At 40.0% G+C, this 19190-nt stretch overlaps 2 protein-coding genes across 4 annotated transcripts in view; one reads left to right on the top strand and one right to left on the bottom strand.

Annotated features, from left to right (window-relative positions):
• supt7l (SPT7 like, STAGA complex subunit gamma) overlaps positions 1-790 on the bottom strand; it is a 10102-nt gene extending 9312 nt beyond the window's left edge. Inside the window, exons 1-2 of one of the 2 annotated variants that reach the window (XM_051948280.1) lie at positions 727-745; positions 493-574 (exon numbers count right to left, since the gene is read on the bottom strand). The gene's annotated coding sequence lies outside the window, so the exon portion shown is untranslated. Of the gene's footprint in view, positions 1-492 lie in introns of both variants that reach the window. The other variant, XM_022212934.2, reaches the window with a different exon arrangement.
• slc4a1ap (solute carrier family 4 member 1 adaptor protein) lies at positions 760-19190 on the top strand. 2 transcript variants are annotated; one of them, XM_022212932.2, is made up of 14 exons: positions 760-1603; positions 8930-9143; positions 9351-9479; positions 9568-9628; positions 9729-9868; positions 9972-10132; positions 12491-12560; positions 12671-12860; positions 13073-13166; positions 13249-13471; positions 15446-15541; positions 17133-17212; positions 17299-17368; positions 17956-19190. In XM_022212932.2, exons 1-14 carry the CDS (start codon positions 800-802, stop codon positions 18003-18005), a joined length of 2382 nt encoding a protein of 793 aa, XP_022068624.2. In that variant the 5' UTR covers positions 760-799; the 3' UTR covers positions 18006-19190. The 2 variants fall into 2 exon arrangements, with proteins under 2 accessions (XP_022068624.2, XP_022068623.2); XM_022212931.2 differs by having other exon boundaries at positions 765-1603; positions 13070-13166.

The following is a 19190-nucleotide window of genomic DNA, read 5'->3' as shown; positions in this document are numbered from 1 at the left end:
GCCAAATACTGGTCCATCCCCGCAAAAATTCAACACCGGTTGCATTATAAAGCCTAATCGTCACCTTTTTAAGATCAGTTTTACCACTACCATTGTCTCATGATCACTTCGGCATTTATCTGACCGATTTTAAGAAAAAAAAAACTTGCACTCAATAAGCACATCGTAGACAGTGGGAATAGCAGGCAATTCAAAGGTAATAACTCAAAGAAATAGAGATGGGACTATTTAGAGAATATATGCATGCCGAATTAAAGAGCATACAGCATTGTTTCGGTTAAGTTCTGAAGTGGAGGTTTAAAAGTAATGTCCATTTATCGAATAACAAGATAACATACAAAATATCAGGTGTCTGACTGGACTTTGGTGTTGCGTGCAAGAACGCATCAGCAAACATCAACCAAGCTACGGGATAGCGAGTCAAAAAAAACTTAGCATGCATGTTTAGCTTGTTAAATTATAGAAATTATACATTAATAATACAGCAGTTACCCAGAGCTGGCTGAGACATCCGATAACAACTGAAGCCTCCGTATGTTTGCGGGAAGCGGCACAGGAACTACTTATGTAAGTCCTGTTACAAAAAAGATCGGATGAACAGCCAAACACGTAGTTAGTTCCGCAAGAAAATATTCATTTTAGCTGGAAAAGGTTTAAGATTTAATCAATTTCCCACATGTGTATTAAAAATATTCTTCTCTAACATTCTTTTCTTGGAATTTATACCTCATTGGTTATCTTTGTGAGTTTTTGAAGGCTTAGAGAATCCGGGAGAATTTCACAGTCGCACCAAATAAACATGGCCGCTGCCCCGCCAGCAGACGTGAGTGTGAGAAACACAGATGGAGAAAATAACTCCATAATGGAAACCGAGGCCACAGAAAATGGAGCTGAGCCTGAAAAGAAAGACTCGACTAAAGCCGAATCAGAAACAGAGGACCCGTTTAAGAAACCGGCTCTTTTCGCGGTGCCTTCCCTCCTCATTAAACGCAGTAACGTCGCTGCTCCGTCCAAACCAACAGAAGCTGAAACCAGAAGCCCGACAGAAGAGAAGAGAGCTCAGGCTGAAGCCCCAGCCAGTGAGAGCTCTGCTGGCGAAAACAAAACTTCGGAAAAAGGGCAAGAAGAGGATATAAAGGGCGAAAAGGAGAAGGTTCGTCCTGTCAAAGCCAAACCAGAGGCTAAACCGAGGGTGCTTCCTGCCAAAGGGCCCCCGGCGGGTAAATTCCCCCCTCTGCCGTACACGGAGCCGTACTGGGGAGGCTCTGCTTCAGACGTCCCGTATGCTCTGGAAATCCTCAAAAACGGCGCCATAGTGGACACGGTGCCCCTCACTCACAGGAGCTACTTCGTGGTCGGACGTCTACCTGTGTGCGACGTCTCCCTGGATCACCCGTCCATCTCCAGGTACCACGCAGTGATCCAGTACCGCGGACAGGCCGGGGAGTGCGTGGGAGAGGAGAGGGGCTTTTACATCCACGACCTGGGCAGCACCCACGGCACCGTGGTGAACAAGAACAGGATCCCCCCCAAGACCTACATCAGACTGCGGGTTGGACATGTGTTAAAGTTTGGTGGGAGCACAAGGCTTTTTATCCTGCAGGTAAACCATACTGTAGTTCACATCCTCACAGTAAAACACTGCATGGTCGGGGATGACAAGGGTGTCTTTTATACGGGGCGTCCCTAAACTTGCAAACCATAGTATCCCTAATTAATGCAGAAAGCCAAAAAACGTGGTCTGTCTCTAAACAAAAAGAAAACAGAAGTAATGGTAATTTCATCCAATATCATCCCAACCTGTAACATAGAATTAGACCAGGAAATACTGAAGCATATTCATCATATCAGATGTCTCATTTTATGGACAACGTCCAATGTTGCCAGATCTCGCAATACAAACAAGCAGCTAACTCTATGGAAACAAGCCCAGAAACAGCACAACAGCTCGTCTGCCACATTTTGTAAATGAGAGGCCTCCTGACAACATTATAATTATATGCATTTGTTTTTGTTTGCAGTTAGTTGACAATAAAATCTTAAAACTTTTGAATAACTTAAATTTTTGAACTCTGATTCAAATAAAAAACATATGCATTATGCATAAGCAACAGTAAATTGACATAAAAACCTTGAATAACTCATGTGTGACAGGCTGAATAAGTGGCTCATTTGTTTGTTTTGTAGTGCTGAAACCAATGTCTGGAAGACATTTGGAATTTTTTTGTTATTTTTATTGTGTGGCTTTATTGACAGAGAGAGAGAGACAGGTAACAGGGCTGGATTTGAACCCATGACCGCTGCTTATGGACACCGCTCAACCTGTTGAGCTACTGGGGTGCAGAGCTCTTTAGTGCTTTTCGGTGCCAGCATGCAAAATCAACAGAACGCCTTGAAGTTATCTCCTACCACTCTCATTGTCCCACTCTTTACTATATTTTTTTTGCCATATTTCCCCTACTTTTCCCGCTCATTGTCGCTGTCTGTCTCTGTGACAGACTCTCATGCATTGTTGTTCATGTTTGTGAGTGTAGGTGGGGGTAACCGAGAAATGTGGGAGTGGATTGGTTATGGAAAATGACAAACTTACGTGTTTTGCTTTATTGTGGAGAACTGGGAGAGAATCATGAGGGGTTCATACAGGCAGCACAACAAGCCCAAATGAGTGACTACACACAAGCCCAAAAACCCACAACCTGCGACTGACGAGATTGACAAGACACTTGGCAACTATGATAACATTAGATGGGAGATGTGAAATGGATATAGAGGAACAATGGCAAGAACAGAATTTATGAAAATGAAAAATATACTGACAAATAGGAAAATAGCAATTAGCATCCATGGGAGGACTCTGAACTGTTGCATCCTACCAGTTCTGATGAACAGATGTGAATCTATGAACATAAATAATAAAAACTAAATCACTGCAACAGAGATGTGGTTTTACAGACACATGCTATGTATGTCTTATATTACCAGAATAAGCAATGAAAATGTTTAAAATTACTAAACACAAATTATACGCTATTGAACAAAATTAGGAAACGGCAAGCACGTTTTTTTGGACACGTCATAAGGAAAGAGACCCTAGAATATATTGTCACAACTGAGAAAATGAATGGGAAGAGAGGATGAGGCAGACAGAGAAAGAAAATGATAGACATCGTGGCTACATCATGGAACGGGCAACAGTAACGATTTAGCAAGCAAAAGATCGGATTAGATGGAGAGAAATGGAATGGCATAGCACTTCATTGACTGTTTGATTGTCCCAAAAGTCTGGACACATGGGAAATCTCATAAATTATAGTTTTTTTGCCTCCACAGATTAAATGTGTTTTTGTCGAGAGAAGAAAGTTGAACTGGTACTTCTCAGTGGATGTGAAGGATGGACATTTGGAAAGATAGCAGATGAATTTAATGCACGTCATCCAAGGAGGATTCCATTTAGCTTTTCCACGGTGGCGAACATGGTTAAAAAAATTTTTTACATGGGCAGTGTCTGGACAACCAAATATAGCAGCCGAAACTAAAGATTGGTCATGGCAAAAATTCGTGCTAGCCCCAAAAAAATCTCTTCCCTAACCCTGTCTTTTGATACGTCCACTGAGAAGTACCAGTTCAACTCTTTCTTCTTTCAGCAAAGCCGTATTTGATCTTTGAAGGCAAAAAATGATAGCTAATAAATTTAGGGACACTCTATATTATTCTGATTATTAATTTTACTTTTGAAATCCAGATCATTTTGGATCCTTTATAACATATTTACAGAACTAGTCTAATTTAGTTTCTACACTTGCTTCTAAAAGTCATTATAGAACTTTTAGGGCTGCAGCTGATGATTGTCATTATCTGTAAATCAGATTATATTTTCTTTATATTCTATTTTTTCTATTAATGGGTTAACCATTGGATCAGAGCGAGAAAACGGTGAAAAAAAAACTCCTCTTACAATTTTTCTTTCCCTTGTTTTCTCCAGTCAGCTGTTGAAAGGATCTCATTTTACCGGCAGACGATGAAAAAATATTCATAATCATGTTCTGAGACTAGTTTTCAACACTCCAATTCTGCTTTTCCAAAACCAATTTTAAGGATGCTTGAGCCAGCTTTTTCTTTGGTTCTGATATTTTAAACTGAGGCTCTGGCAGTAACTACTCAATGATTTGAAAAAAAAAAAGACTGATAATGTGATTACAAAATGAGTCACAATTTTATGGAAGATGTTTTAAGGGACTGCAGATGGAAATCAGCTTAAAGCTAACTCTGGTACAATACATCAAATGGCAACATTTATATTTAATATTGTACATGGTCCCTTTTAAAATAAACTGATTAATAATAATAATTTCCTTTCCACCCCTAAGAAATAGAATAAAAATGATACAATTGTTTTTTTTCCTTCTTCTGTCACCCATACACAACAATCTTTTTTTTTTTTTTTTAATCTGGAGAGTTTTGTTTTCATCCATCTCTGCAGTACCGCTGTGATTTGGAGCTCCAATTTGTCTATTTTGCAATTTCGGTAATATTTCAACTATTTGTTGAGCCCTATAGTCAATACACAATACTGCAAGTGCTTGGCACTCAGAGATAAACAACGGCAATAATAAACATCAGGAGTGCCCTGGTTATGATCAAGATTCTGGAGGATGTAAACATCGTTCCAGTTTTGCGTAACCTCAATATGATACTCTGATAGAAGTCAGGATACTGCGGTACGCAAAACACTGTATTCTGGTTTACGAACAATGTTCATGAGTAGAGAACACGGTGGCTGTGACGGTGAAAAAGATACAATCAGCAGAGACAATGTGTGCTTATCCTGTACTGTTTGGATTCGGTGCAGGACAAGAGAATGAATGAATGAATGAATGAATGAATGTTTTTTTTCAGTTACAATCTACAATACAAAAAAAGAAAAATTGAACCCGCTTTGTACCCGATAAAGGAATAGGCTGAAGCTGAGGCTTGTTTTTGCCCATCCTGTACAATCCATAAAATAACCCAGAATATCAGTAATACTAGAAATATAATTTTTTTAAAAAGAACAATATTTACTCTATATTGTTGTTCTTAATCATTTCACATGCCAGTCATTTTACACTGTAATCCTTAATTATTTTACCTTTTAAAGTTTTTTTTTTTGAAACTCAACAGAGATCTACAGAATTTCAAATCATCATTAAATCCATTTCCATAATATAACTTCCAAATATGAAACACATCTGTATTTAACATTAGTTCTGACATTACCTCTTTCAAAGACAGCCAGCCCTCTTAAATTATATATATTTATTATCTTAATTTAAAACATTGTTGAATGCAGGTGGAGAAGACTTTTGTTCTTAACTCAAAATAGTGTTTCTAATGTTTGTAAGCATATAATATCTAAAAATTTGAAAATGCTAGACTATAAATAGTTTATTGATAATTTCACAATAGGAAGCTTTATGTATTATTCTCTTCTGGAGTTTAACTATAGGGTCTATAAATATTCCTTATGTATTTCCCCAGACCTCAACACAATATGACGTATATGGCATTATAAGTGAGAAATACAATATACGCATTACACAGACATTTCTTATTCAAAGAATTGCTTGTTTTGTATATAATACCAATAATTTTGTATAATTTCTGTTTAATATATTCTATATATGGCTTTCAACTAAATTTATGATCTAGAATTACTTCCATATACTCTTTCAATTTCGACTCCATGTAGGATTAATTGAATTTCACAATGTGTCCTAACACCACCAAACACCATAAATTTAGTTTTATTTTCATTAAATGATAACTTATTGGCATCAGACCATTTCTTTAACCTGATCAACTCCCTTTCTACTTTTGTCAACACTTCTTTTCTGTCTGGTCTTCAGAGAGAAAAAAAAGAGTGGTTTCCATACAATGAATTACAGCATGTGAAAATGAAATGTATTGGACTGTTTCCATCCTCCCAGGTCTTCATCAGTGAACACAGGAGCAGTACCAGACAGGAGACATGTAACTCTGTGACTGCTCACTACAGACGCACAGTATTATCAGAGCAGATTGTAAAGATTTAATATTGGTATTGGCTCAAGATGAACATTGATGGACAGATGATACTAAAAGTTTACAGTTTTATTTAAGAATTTTACATGAAAATGAATATGGTCTGTTTTACACCTAAGTGGAAGAGATTTTCATATTTTGTCCAGTGAATATTTGAAAAGCACGCGGTTTTATGTCTGCACCTGCCAGTGGGCCGTCACGATAAGAGCAGGCATAATAATATGTTTATTCTACTACAGCAGAGACCTAAAGCTCTCTGTAATTAGGAGGAAAAAATATGTGCAAACATCGGCGTTGGCAATCAGCCAGAATTTTATTTATTTTTTATTAGGTTATTTGACAGTTTCCATGTACAGAAGAACAATAAGTACAAGGTTAAGACACTCTGTACCAGATTATTATAGCTTACTCGCTAATGTCCGTCGGCGGAGCAGGCGAGAGAGGAACCAGAAAAGGCAGTACGTCACATTTAGAAAGATCTCACATTCACACAGTGAAGGACTGTCAGTGCTGACAGGCTTGGCTTCTCCAGATCCACAGAAAAGTCTGTAAAATCTGTTGTAGTCTTTAGTTCAGAGTGGAGCTTATTCCATTGTGTTATTACTTTGTAGGAAAAAGCCGATTGTCCAAAGGCAGTTTTACATAAAAGGATGCAACACTGCCACCTAGAAGAAGCCCTTTGTGTCCTGCTAGTATTTCCAGAAGTGCAATAAATAAAAAACTTTAGAGGTGAGGGCGCATAACCATGAACAATCCTGACAACCAATCATATATTTGCATCATGTTTTCAGATTTTAACATTCCATGCTTATCCAATATACGACAGTGGTGATATTGTTGCATCTTCTTATCCAGGAGTTTAGTGGCTTGTTTAAGGATTGAGAGCTTTCAAAGTTGTTCTGCTGGGTGGTGACCAGCATGAGATACAAAATGTGAAAAGTGACATAATCAAAGCATAAAAAAAAGGGTTTTGCATCTTCAAAAGTATTAGAGAGTTTCTGATACTTCTGAAATGAGAGCGATTATATTTCAGTGTCCGGCTCATCTGTTTAATGTGCTTTTTAAAGTTGAGCGTGGAGTCTAATACAACACCGAGATATTTACCAGAGGGAGACTTTTGGATCTGTTTTCCTAATTCGTCTTCTCTCCCAGTAGCTGTAAAGAGGAGTTTTATACAAAGCCTTTTCTGGAAGTATTTCCTTGTGCTATTTTCCTCCGGCGCCACAGAATTACTACATTTATTCAACAATCAGCATACTAATCATTTTACAGATCAGTCGTTCAGTACTTCGCCAAGGAACGCTTCAGAGTTATGTAGCGATCGGTGTACGTTTATACTTCTGTTAATCTGCCTGTCTGTGCACAACATTACTCAAGAACAAAGTAAATTTTAACCCTCTATACCTCAAAACTTGCCAGTGGGTTTGAAAGGCGTGCTAGCTTTAAAAAACTTGCCAAAATTAGAACATTTGTCAGAGTCAGGAACTGTAAACATAGAAAGAACTTTCAGAGTTTGAACTTTCCACTAGTCTTCATAAGGGTTCCACTCGAGGCTATTTTTGTGTCATTTATCAATGGAATATTTTATCAGTTGATTGATGTTTCTTCTGAAAAAGCAAAATGACCATTTCATTAAAATAGAAACCAAAAAACATTTAAATGAGAACAACTTTATTGGAGTTCCACTATAGAAGATCTCTGTCTTTGGAAACTTCTACATCTTGCCGAGTTACTTTGCCAAGGAAGGCAGCGGAATTATGTAACGGTCTGCGTTGGTCTGTCTGTGTGTGTGTCTGTTTGCAACATCACTCTAAAACGGACCAACGGATTTGGATGAAATTTTCAAGGAAGTTCAGAAATGAGACAAGAACCAACTGATTAGATTTTGGCAGTGATGCAGCTGATAGTCTGGATCTACAGATTTGAAGATTTCTGTATCACTACCAGGTAGCGGCACAGCATCACTGTAACCATGACAACAAGTGAACACTATGTCAGCTGCCTGCTGATGATCACATGATTGTGATCCTACTACAGATCGACCGCTGTGGACTTATCGTGACTTATCCGTCAGAAATGATACAGGGAACAGTTGATTAAATTGTGAAGCTATTTCAAAGTCCCATCATATCTTTTTGCATTATTAAAATCTTTCTGAATACTATAACTGTGTTTTTTCTGTGATATAAAGTTCCTACTCATCAAGTTTTTTTTTTTTTTAAGAAGATAAGACGATCCTTTATTAATCACACAGTGGTTTGCAGCATTACAACAGCAAAGGACGTAGTGCATAAATGTGGGAGTGTCGGCTGTCTGTTAAGTGTTGGAAGTACATTTTGTGTAAATGTCAAACTAAATTACACACATTGTGCATTGTGTTGCACAGATAATTGATTCATTCTTAAGAATCTTTAAATGTCCAAATGTATTCTCTTTTGTTTTGTTTTGTTAAAACTGGGACTGCTGGAATGATTCACTCAAGTTTTGCCATGAATCATAACTGCAATGATGTCAGTGTGATATGACTAATTTTTCAAAGAAAAAAGAGAAGCATTGCTACCAGCAGACGATCAGAGGCCTGGTGCTGTTACGCTGTTATGTAAACACCAGATCCCCAGTATGATTAAAACAGGATAAGGCTCAATTCCAGGATACTGGTACACATCTAAACAGAGTCGCTGTAACTGATAGCAGAATCAACAAACTTATATAATGACATTAATGAACAAGCTGTTATTGATTTGGTTCATCACATCTAGCCAGTGTTTTAGGTCTGCTTCAGTGCTAGTAGCAGTCTGGTAGGTCACGAAGACGTGCAGGGATGTTCATCACAACATATTAAGTCTTCAACTTCTGCCTCCTTCCACAGGGTCCAGAGTTTGACGAGGAAGAGGAGTCTGAACTGACAGTAACGGAGCTGAGGGAGCGTGCCCGCAAACAGAAAGCAGAGCTGGAGAAGAGGATGATGGGAGATGGCTCCGATGACGAGGACGAGTTGCAGGAGGAGGAGGGCGGTGAAGGCGAAAACAACAAGAGCCAGAGCAAAGTGTCAAAGGAAGACTCAGGCTGTTCATGGGGAATGGGTGAGCTGCTGCACTGCGACAGATGTGGATGTTCCTACTGTCCTGGGAGGTTGTAGGATGAAGCTACAGTTTGTTCGGTGTCATCTGTGCTGACATATTGCCACGTTGTGAGGTGGAGTCAACTTTCTCGTAACTTAAGAAGCAAGTTGATCCCTCTGTTCTCTCCTTTCCTTCTGCTCCTTCTGTCTCCATAAATCCACCCTGCAGCTGAGGAGGCGGCTCCGGAGGAAGACGAGAACGAGGAAAACCCTTTCTCAACCGAGTTCCACGAAGATCAGGAAGCAGCTTACCTGAAGGACCCCAAGAAGGCTTTGCAGGGCTTCTATGACCGAGAAGGTAAGAAGACATATTGTTAATTGTTCTGCGTTTTGTTTGTTCTTGTTCTTGGATCTCTCTACTTCAACCTGGGCATCTTTTATCTAAGGGGAGGAGCTGGAGTTTGAGTATGAAGACAAAAGCCATGGCTCCTGGCTTTGCAGAATAAAGTAAGTGACATGAAGTCCCTGCTTTATGAGAGTGTTCTTTCTTTCAGATAGATTGTGAAGTGTCTGTAAAGCTGCAGAGTTCATGCTGTTTTTCTGTCAGACTGCCGGTGGATGATGCCATGGGCCGTCAGCTGGTAGCGGAGGTGACCCACACCGGGAAGAAGAAAGAGGCAGCCATCCAGTGCTGCCTGGAGGCTTGTCGAATGCTGGAGGCCAGAGGGCTGCTGCGCCAGGAAGCAGGTGTGCCCTTAGCCCCAGTGGGGCTGTTTGAGAGTAGAACCATGTGGAGAAGGTTAGAACTTCTTTTGGAATATGCTACAAATGATTTGTGTTCTCCTTCCAGTGTCCCGTAAGCGCAAGAAGAAGAACTGGGAAGATGAGGACTACTACGACAGCGATGATGACACCTTCCTGGATCGAACCGGCACCGTGGAGAGGAAGAGGCAGGAGAGAATGAAAAAGGCGGGAAAGATTGAGGAGCGTCCCGAGACCTATGAATCGCTGGTAAATATCTATTGTGCTTTTACACACTGCTGGCTAATATGAATAAATATACTCATAAGAAAAACAGGAAGCATCCATTCACCACTGACTGTAAGCTAGCGCTGAATGATTTGGGGAAGATATGCTGTTGTGAATTTCCTTGACAGATTTTGCAATCGCAGTTTGATTTATGATCTATTTTTTTAAAGTCAAATTTCAGTCCAAAGTTTACTGTGTAATAGATTTAAAACATAATTGAGCATTTCCACATAAGATACCATCAAAAGTGTAACTCTCACATAAGGAGGACAGCATCAGTGTGTAAAACTATTAACATGACAGTTTAAACCCTGACTCACTGAATAATGGACACGACTGTTCAAAAGTTTGGGGTCACTTACAAATGTCCTTATTTTTTGAAAGAAAAGCAGTTTGTTTTCAATGAAGATAACATTCAATGAATCAGATATTGCTAATGTGGTAAATTACTATTCTAGCAGCTGATTTTTAATGGAATATCTCCATAGGGGTACAGAGGAACATTTCCAGCAACCATCACTCCTGTGTTCTAATGCTACATTGTGTTAGCTAATGGTGTTGAAAGGCTCATTGATGATTAGAAAACCCTTGTTATAACGTATTTATGAGGCAGACACACGCGTTCCTTGAAGCCATCTTTTTATTCTTTTTATTCCGCCATGCTACACTCAACACAACAAATGGTGTGCAAGCGCAACTATGTAACTGGGACTCTACGAGCTCCCCCATAGTCCAGAAAAACATCCCTCAGACTATGTGGAACAACACAATACAATGACTTTATTGATCCCCGAAGGGAAATTCAATTGTCTGGTCTCATCTGTTTACTAGATTTTACTAGATTATTACAATTACTAGATTACTGTTTACAATACACCACACTTGTGCAGTTATGTTAGCACATGAATAAAAGTGTGAGTTTTCATGGAAAACATGAAATTGTCTGGGTGACCCCAAACTTTTGAACGAAAGTGCATATCTTTAATTGCAATCTTTTTAATTTACATATTTAATTGTTTTAAAACATAATTTTGTTTTGAAATTGATTAAGTGGGGCTGCACAGTAGCTTGGTGGTTAGCACTTTGGCCCTGCAGCTAGAAGATCCCTAGTTTGCATCCCAGCCTTGCTGGGATCTTTCTGCATGGAGTTTGCATGTTCTCAGCAGCAACAACTTGTTTAACCCTAGCTGATGCAGTGAGGAGCTTCTCATTTCTTAAACAACCATGTTGGAAGACATATGCTGTGGTCATGGAAAGGATGTTAATCTGTATCAGAAGGGTCAAATTATTGGCATGGATCAAGGAAAGAAAACAACTAAGGAGATTTATGAAACTACTAAAATCAGGTTCAGAACTGTCCAATGCATCAGTAAAACCTGGAAGGACGGTGATGAACTATCATCTTTAAGGAACAAATATGGTCGGAAGAAATTCTTGGATGATCGTGGTAGGAGATCACTTAAATGTTTAGTGAAATCAACAGTGGAACTCACAGCTAAGTTTAATAGTGAAAGTAAGAGCATTTTCAAATGCACAATGCAAAGGGAACTCAAAGGATTGGGACTAACAGCTGTAGCTCTAAGAAAATCACTGATCAGTGAGGCTAATCAGAAAAAAAGGCTTCACTATGTGTGGTAGCATAAAGATTGGACTCTGGAGCAATGGAAGAAGGTCATGTTGTCTGATAAGTCCAGATTTACCCTGTTACAAGGTGATGGGGGCATCAGGGTAAGAAGAGAGGCAAATGAAGTGATGCCCTCATCATGGCTAGTGTCTACCAGCCTTTGGGGGTTATGGGTTATGATCTGGGGTTGGTCAGGTTCACCAACGTTGTGTTCCCAAAGAATGAGGTCAGCTGACTACCTGAAGATACTGAATGACCAGGTCTTTACATCAGTGGACTTTTTCCTTCCCTGATGACATGGACATATTGTGAGATGACGATTCCAGGATTTATGGGGCTCACATTGAGAATGAGTGGATCAGGGAGCATGAGATGGATTGTCCTCCACAGAGTCCAGACCTCAGCCCCATTGAGAATCTTTGGGATGTGCTGGAGCAAACTTTGTACAGCGGTCTGACTCTCCCATCATCAATATAAGATCTTGGTAGAAAATTAATGGAACTCTTGACAGAAATAAATGCTGAGACATTGCAGAAGCTTATCGAAACAATGCCACAGTGAATGAGTCCAAGGAAATATTAGTGTGCGATTTTTTTTTTTTATTTATTTTTTTTGGACGGGCAGTGCATGTTGACTTTCTTAAATGTTATTTTGTGTAGCATGCTCAGAAGAAGAGCATTCTATAATCCTGTTAACCTGTTGGTTATATTGTGTAGGTGGCCAAACTGTCAGAGGTGGAGAAGGAGCTGGCAGAGACTCAGAAAAAGCTCAGTGCTGCTAAAGGAGGTGAGTCACGATCACCTGTGTGTTCACACTTTTGCAAACATATGACACACTGTTTAAAACATGCAGGCTCTGCCCTGTGTACGCAACCTTTCACTCCTCCCTCCTCTCAGACTCTTCGGCCTCTTCAACTGAGGACTCTCTGGACGCCTTCATGACCGCAGTGAAAAGCGAGGCAGCGATGGACGCCGTGGAGCGCAGGAAGCTTCATGTGCACGTGGCAGACTTACGCAAAGATGCTCAGAGGCTCCGCAAGCTAGTTGAACTCACACGGCCAGCACAGATGCCCTCGCTGCTGCCCAGGTTAGACATCCTCAACACCACAGTGTCCACAGGATTTTCTGCTCTCCTTTAAATCAAATTTCATTCTGAAAAGTCAAGATATGTAAATACAGAAAATAGAGATAATCTCGTCGATGTGTTACATGAATTCAATCATGTCTGAATTCATGTAAAAGTCTTTATTCTCCGATCTACATTTAAAGATTTTATGATCTGTGTTGGTGTGATAGTAGCAGCTCAGAGTCAGAGAAGCCGAAAAAGTCCTTGCCGCTGTTTGGAGCCATGAAGGGAGGGAAAAAATTCAAACTGAAGACTGGAACCATTGGGGCAAGTTCCCTCTTCATCTGAAATAATAACATTTCTTTATCCTCTCTGGTGTCTGCCACTGACATTTCTTTGTGTCCTGCAGAAGTTGCCTCCTAAGCGGCCCAACCTTCCCGCAGAGCTCTTCAACATGAAACAACTTCCACCTGGTGGGGAAGAGGAGGAAGAGGAGGAAGAGGAGGCAGCAGAGAAACCTGAGGATAATAATGATGAACAGAGTATGACTGAAGAGGAATCCGGTGCGTCCACACCTAAAGATCCCTCGGGGCATCGAAAGGATCAGCCAGAAGAGTCCTGTGAGCTCAAAGGTAAAAACACAAGAGCTGTACTTCTGGAAGGAGGAATGAAGAAAACACCAGAAGAATATGACATTTGCCTTCTGCATTCTGATTTTCTGACGCTTTCATAATGTCCGTACATTTTAACAGCAGCCTCTCATAATGCCACTGGGGGGCAGTAGATCCTATATTTCATACAAGCCACAGAGTGTTTGCTGTGTATGCCTCATAACATATAGTACCCTTCACAAGTTTGGAGTCACTTCAAAATGTCCTTGTTTTTGAAGGAAAAGCATTTTTTTTTTTAGTGAAGACAACATTAAATTCATCAAAAACACAGTTTAGACCAGGAGTGTCAAACTCATTTTAGTTCTGGTTCCACATTCAACCCAATTTGATCTCAAGTGGGTCAAACCAGTAAAATCAGAGCAGCATGAAATTTTTTAAGAAAAATAATTTCAATTTCATTTGCACATTACAACTTCCAGATCACAGAGTGTCAACAAAGGCACAAAACATTTAGTCACCGGTGTCAGGAACTGGATGATACAGTGTTTTACTTCATGATCAAAATGATTAAAATCAGACATAAAAAGACAAAAAAAAGAAACTTTACAAAAATGAGAGGAAATGACAAAAGCAAGAAACAAAATATCAAAAAAAGAGACAAACAAAACAAAAAACAGACAAATGAGACAAAAAGTTACAAAGTGTCAAAAAATGGACAACCAATACAAGCAAAAAACACAAAATGATGAATAAAGTAAAGCACAAAGTGACAAAAATAAGACGAAAAACACACGCGAGACAAATAGGAGAAACAAAATGACAAAAACAGGACAAAACAACAAAATGAGACAAAACTAAAAAAAAAAAACGAGAAACACGACAAAAAATGAGACAAACAGCAAAAGTCAGACAAAAACATCAAAAACAACAAAATTTTAGAAAAGTGAGACAAATGACACAAAGCAGAAAAGTAAAAATTTGACAGAAAAGTTACAAAGCGACAAAAAAATTGACGAATGACACAAACAAGACAAAAAATTGGACAACACAAGCAAGACAAACATGAAACGACAAAAACAAGGAACAAAATGACAAAAAGAAGACAAAAACAAGACAAAATATTGCAAAAATGAGACACAAAATGACAAAAGAACAATGAGCAATCTAGTATTTTACTTTATGATTAAAACAACTTGTCATGGTCTAGAAATTATTTTAAATTTATAGTTTTTTGTAGTGAAAGTCTTCTCTGTAACTTTTACACTTTACAAAGTTGTCCTGCGGGCTGGAATGGATCCTCTGGAGGGCCGGTTCTGGCCCACGGACCGCATGTTTGATGCCACTGGTGTAGACATTGTTAATGTGGTAAATGACTATTGTAGCTGGAAACAGCTGATCTTTAATGGAATATCTCCATAGGGGTACAGAGGAACATTTCCAGCAACCATCACTTCTGTGTTCTACTGCTACATTGTGTTAGCTAATGGTGTTGAAAGGCTCAGTGATGGTTAGAAAACCCTTGTGCAGTTATGTTAGCACATCAAGAAAAGAGAATTTTCATGGAAAGCATGAAATTGTCTGGGTAACCCCAAACTTTTGACCGTTTGTGTTTGTGGCAGTGAAATGTTTATATCCAATTCATCATAATCTATTTTTTATGTCTTAGCAGAATGTCCAAAACTTGTTGTTACAGCTTGGCTCGAAGGCTGCAACAAAACAGAGACACAAACACAGTACGATGACTAAAACTGATTTATTGTAATCAAACAATCACAAAATGTGCACAACAGACCCAAAAACCTGCTGCTGTAGCTCCCGCAGGGAGCAGTAGGAGTGAGGGAGGTTGAGCCACTTGATCTCCGATGTGGCTCGTCAGCTGACGACCCTCAGCCCCAGGAACCCATTAAGACCTGTCAAGGCGGAAGTTGTCACATTGTTGATTGGTGCAGGTTTTTATTGTTATTGTTCTTTATCCCATGCATGACTTCTTGTCAGATCAAAGCCCTGAACAAAGGAGTGAGGAGTCTATTGAAGCAGCAAAGCAGGTTCCTCAGCACAGCAGCAAGAAGGCCACAGCAGCCCCGATGCCAGGTAGATCATGAGTTTCATGCTTTTCCTATTTGTCTGCTTTTTTGATAGTGGATATTGCATGTCAGTGAGGGAACTTAAGTAAAAGTAGGAATACTCAAGTAAACGTCCCCTTTCAAAGTTAGACTTGAGTGACAAACCAAAAGTAGACTACCAGTCAAATGTTTGGACACATCTTCTTATTTGATGGTTTTCTTTATTTTTGTGACTGTTTGTATTCTAGATTCTCACTGAAGGCATCAACACTATGAATGAACACATATGGAATCATGTAGTAAACATGTTTAGAGTTATTTCACAGTTGTTTGTTTGCTACATAATTCTATATATCTTGCTTCATAGTATTGATGTCTTCGGTATAAACCTACAATGTGGAAAGTAATAAAAAATAAACACTGAATTGCAACATTTGACTGGTAATGAGTTTTCATTGTAAATTCCTTACCTGTAAACTATCTTGTGTAGAATTATTATAGTATTTCTGATAACACTGCCTCATAAATGTAAAGAGCAGCAACTATGCAAACAGAAGTTAAGAAAAAAATGTTTCTAGCCAAAGTAAATCTTTAATTTCATTGCTTTTATACTTATGTAGCTTCTTGGTCTGAAGAACCTTGCGCTTGTTTTTTTTTTTTTTTCTTCCAAATAGCCAAAAGTGGGTGACTCGTCTGTTGGTCTGATTGTATTAAAGTCTGTGAGAAAGTCAGCCGACTGAGTGAACATTCTCCTGATTATGAGATCAGCTGTTAGTTTCATGTCTTCTTCCATACAGCCTGGTGTTCATTTAGTTAATCATTTAGAGTAAACACAGACGATAAAGCAGGGTATGTTTTAGGGCGGGGCTACCCTGTGATTGACAGACCAGCGCTGTATCAACATGCAGTGTCCTCAAGTTCTTCCTCATATCCACCCCTCCTTATGTCCTTTTTCAAACAACCAAATTCACATTGCTTCATTTCTGTGGTGGAACAAATGACATTATGGTGCCGCAGTATCAAAACTTGAGTTTTCACACAAAACAAAATTAGCTTTAGCTAAGGCTAACAGCTAGCCCTCAGTAGCTTAAATGTAATCATTGTAGTTTGGTTATTCCTCTGTTTTCTACTCGTGAAAACTTACTCTTTCTCCCTAAAAATCGAACATGACAGGTTTTTTTTCCTACTCCTCTGCTAAGCTAGGCTAACGGCTAGGCTTAACTAAGCTAAATGGAATTATTGCACCTGTCTTTTCTAGTTTTTGTGAAAATGTCATTGCTGTTTTTCCTCAGACAACGACAGAGTCTATGGTGTGAGAGTTTTTATGACTAGACAAGTCGAGTCTGGATTGTTGTGAATCAGTTTTTGGCCAATATGTATCTTTTGTTAGGCAGTACAGGCATTTACTGGTTGTAGCTAGGCTTTTATTAGACTTCTACTACTATAAATGTAGTGGAGTAAAATGTCTAGTATTTGCCTGTGAAATGTAGCATAAAATTATTAAATGGCATAAAATGGAACATTCACGTAAAATCTGTACACTTCACAGTTGTGATTATGTATTTATAGGTATCCACATAATGGACCACCTCTAATATACTGTACCTGTGTTTCTACAGAGTCCAAAGCAGATGCTGAAAGAGAGCCAGCGGCTGACCCCAGCCCCAAGAAGAAGAAGAGAGTGATAGGTCCCAGCAGGGTAGGCCATCCCACACAGCAGAGGACATGCATCATATAGAATCATGTGAATGTATACGAACTGAATTCTCTCATGTGTGTCCACAGCCACCAGTGCAGCTGTCGGGACAGTATCCAGACGACGACCCAGATTACTCTGTGTGGATGCCTCCTGCAGGTAAATAACCTGACAAATGTGAAAGCTTATCAAGCTGCAGTGACCTGAGCCCTGTCCCTCCTGTCCGTCTTCACACCTTCTGTTTGAATGGACTTCAAAGCTTGGAGTCATTGCAGAATGAAAAGTACGACATTTTTAAATGTGTTGACGCTGACGGGGTTACTGGGCTTTTGAGCTCAGCAATGAAGGGAGGAACAAATATTTTCCTGGCAAAAGGAAGTAAATGAGGCTTTCACGGTCCATTTGTGCAGCTGAAATTGCAGCGACGTTTTCATTGTTCAGTCAGGAATGCAGATCAAAGTCACTCAAAAGTGATAAGATAAGCTTGACTAAAAAATAACAACTTTGAAACGGTTGCCAGACAGTTTTTATTCAGGGTCACATCTAATTGCACCGTGCTGTGATTAGTTTGCAGACAGACGCTCCAGCTGTTTGGCATCTGGGCATCTGGACAGTTTGGTATCTCTCGCGTATTTCATTTTGTCATTTCCAGAATACTTATGTCACCAGATAATGGTGCGTGTGTGTGTGTGTGTGTGTATACATGGGTCCCCTTGAAGCTAAAACTGTCCTCTCCTCTCTCATAGGTCAGACTGGAGATGGACGCACACACCTCAACGACAAGTACGGTTACTGAGGATCAACAGAAGAGAGTTCTTGTGTCTCCACTCCAGCAGCTTTTATACTGCAGATAATAACTGTAGCACAAAGCCTCCAGTCTCCTCAGCTCTGACCATTAACCCTCTCCACTCATCCCAGTCCCTGTGAGGTTCAACTCACAGGGACTGGGAAGAAGTACTGAAACGGGTTCTTCTTGTCGCCGTGTTCTGCCCGATAAGGGAGTCTTTGAAAGCCTGCCGGCGGTAGAGCTTCTCCTCCAGTGCCGCAAGTGATGAGTCGGTAGATGACGACGTTTTCGGTCTGTCCGATGCGGTACACCCAGCCCTGCCTGTCTGTCGCCGGGCTCCTGCTGGGATCGTAGATGACCGCCCGGTTAGCTGCCATCAAAGTCACGCTGACTCCACCAACCTGCGTGGACAGGAGCCTGCAGCAGAAGAGGGACGAGCTCAGGCAATAATGCGACACCTTTTTTATTTATCTCGAGGATATTTTCAGACTGTGATAAACAAAAAGCACACCGTTTCAGTTCACATTAAACTGGCAGAGCAGACACTGGGCAGTCGGCCTGCTGGCACTGCTCACCCCTGACAATAATGGAGACGGGTAGCACTTGAATTTTGTCCTTTTATTCGAATTCTGCATCATCCAGGCAGAAAATAGGAAGAGACGGAGCAGGAGCGGCAACTGATCCGAATTCAGCTTTCTAGTCTTTGGCTGCTCCTCTTGCAGTTAAATCCACCTGACATCCAATCTGTATCCCTCCCCTATTTGGCTTCAGTCGATCGCTGGCATAACCTTTCCCCCCCCCCCAAAAGAGAGTGTGTAGCAGGGAGGGAGAAAGAGGGAGAGCATTGAAGCAGCTTTTCTGACCATCTGGACACTTGGATGGCTTACTGGATGAAACGCAAGCTGATAATGACTCAAGCTAAGTGGAGTGTGTGTCTCCGTCTACACACACTCACACACACAGTCCAACCTTCTCAAAGTTCTCTTTTTAACAAGATTGTCTTTATGAGGGAGTCGACTATTGGTGTGTGTTTGCCCGGAGCAGGATTCCTCGCTCTGAAATCCCACTCAGTGCTGTTCTCTTGGTTTGCTGCCATGCTTTCCACCCTCTTTCCTGTTGTCTTTTATCAGAACACAAAGAAATGTAAACTGTATTTTTGTTATATAAATGTGTAATAAAATTATCTGTACATAA

Source organism: Acanthochromis polyacanthus, chromosome 1, assembly GCF_021347895.1.
Source record: "Acanthochromis polyacanthus isolate Apoly-LR-REF ecotype Palm Island chromosome 1, KAUST_Apoly_ChrSc, whole genome shotgun sequence".
NCBI lineage: Eukaryota > Metazoa > Chordata > Actinopteri > Pomacentridae > Acanthochromis > Acanthochromis polyacanthus.
Note: the sequence above shows the minus strand (reverse complement) of the source record. Positions and strands in the feature narration are given on the sequence as shown.

Coding starts and splice junctions, on each gene's coding strand:
- slc4a1ap (XM_022212931.2), top strand. CDS start 800: ATGGCCGCTGCCCCGCCAGCAGACGTGAGTGTGAGAAACACAGATGGA. Junction 13,472..15,445: donor AGAGTCCTGTGAGCTCAAAG/GTAAAAACACAA, acceptor ACTTCTTGTCAG/ATCAAAGCCCTGAACAAAGG. Junction 17,369..17,955: donor TGTGTGGATGCCTCCTGCAG/GTAAATAACCTG, acceptor CCTCTCTCATAG/GTCAGACTGGAGATGGACGC.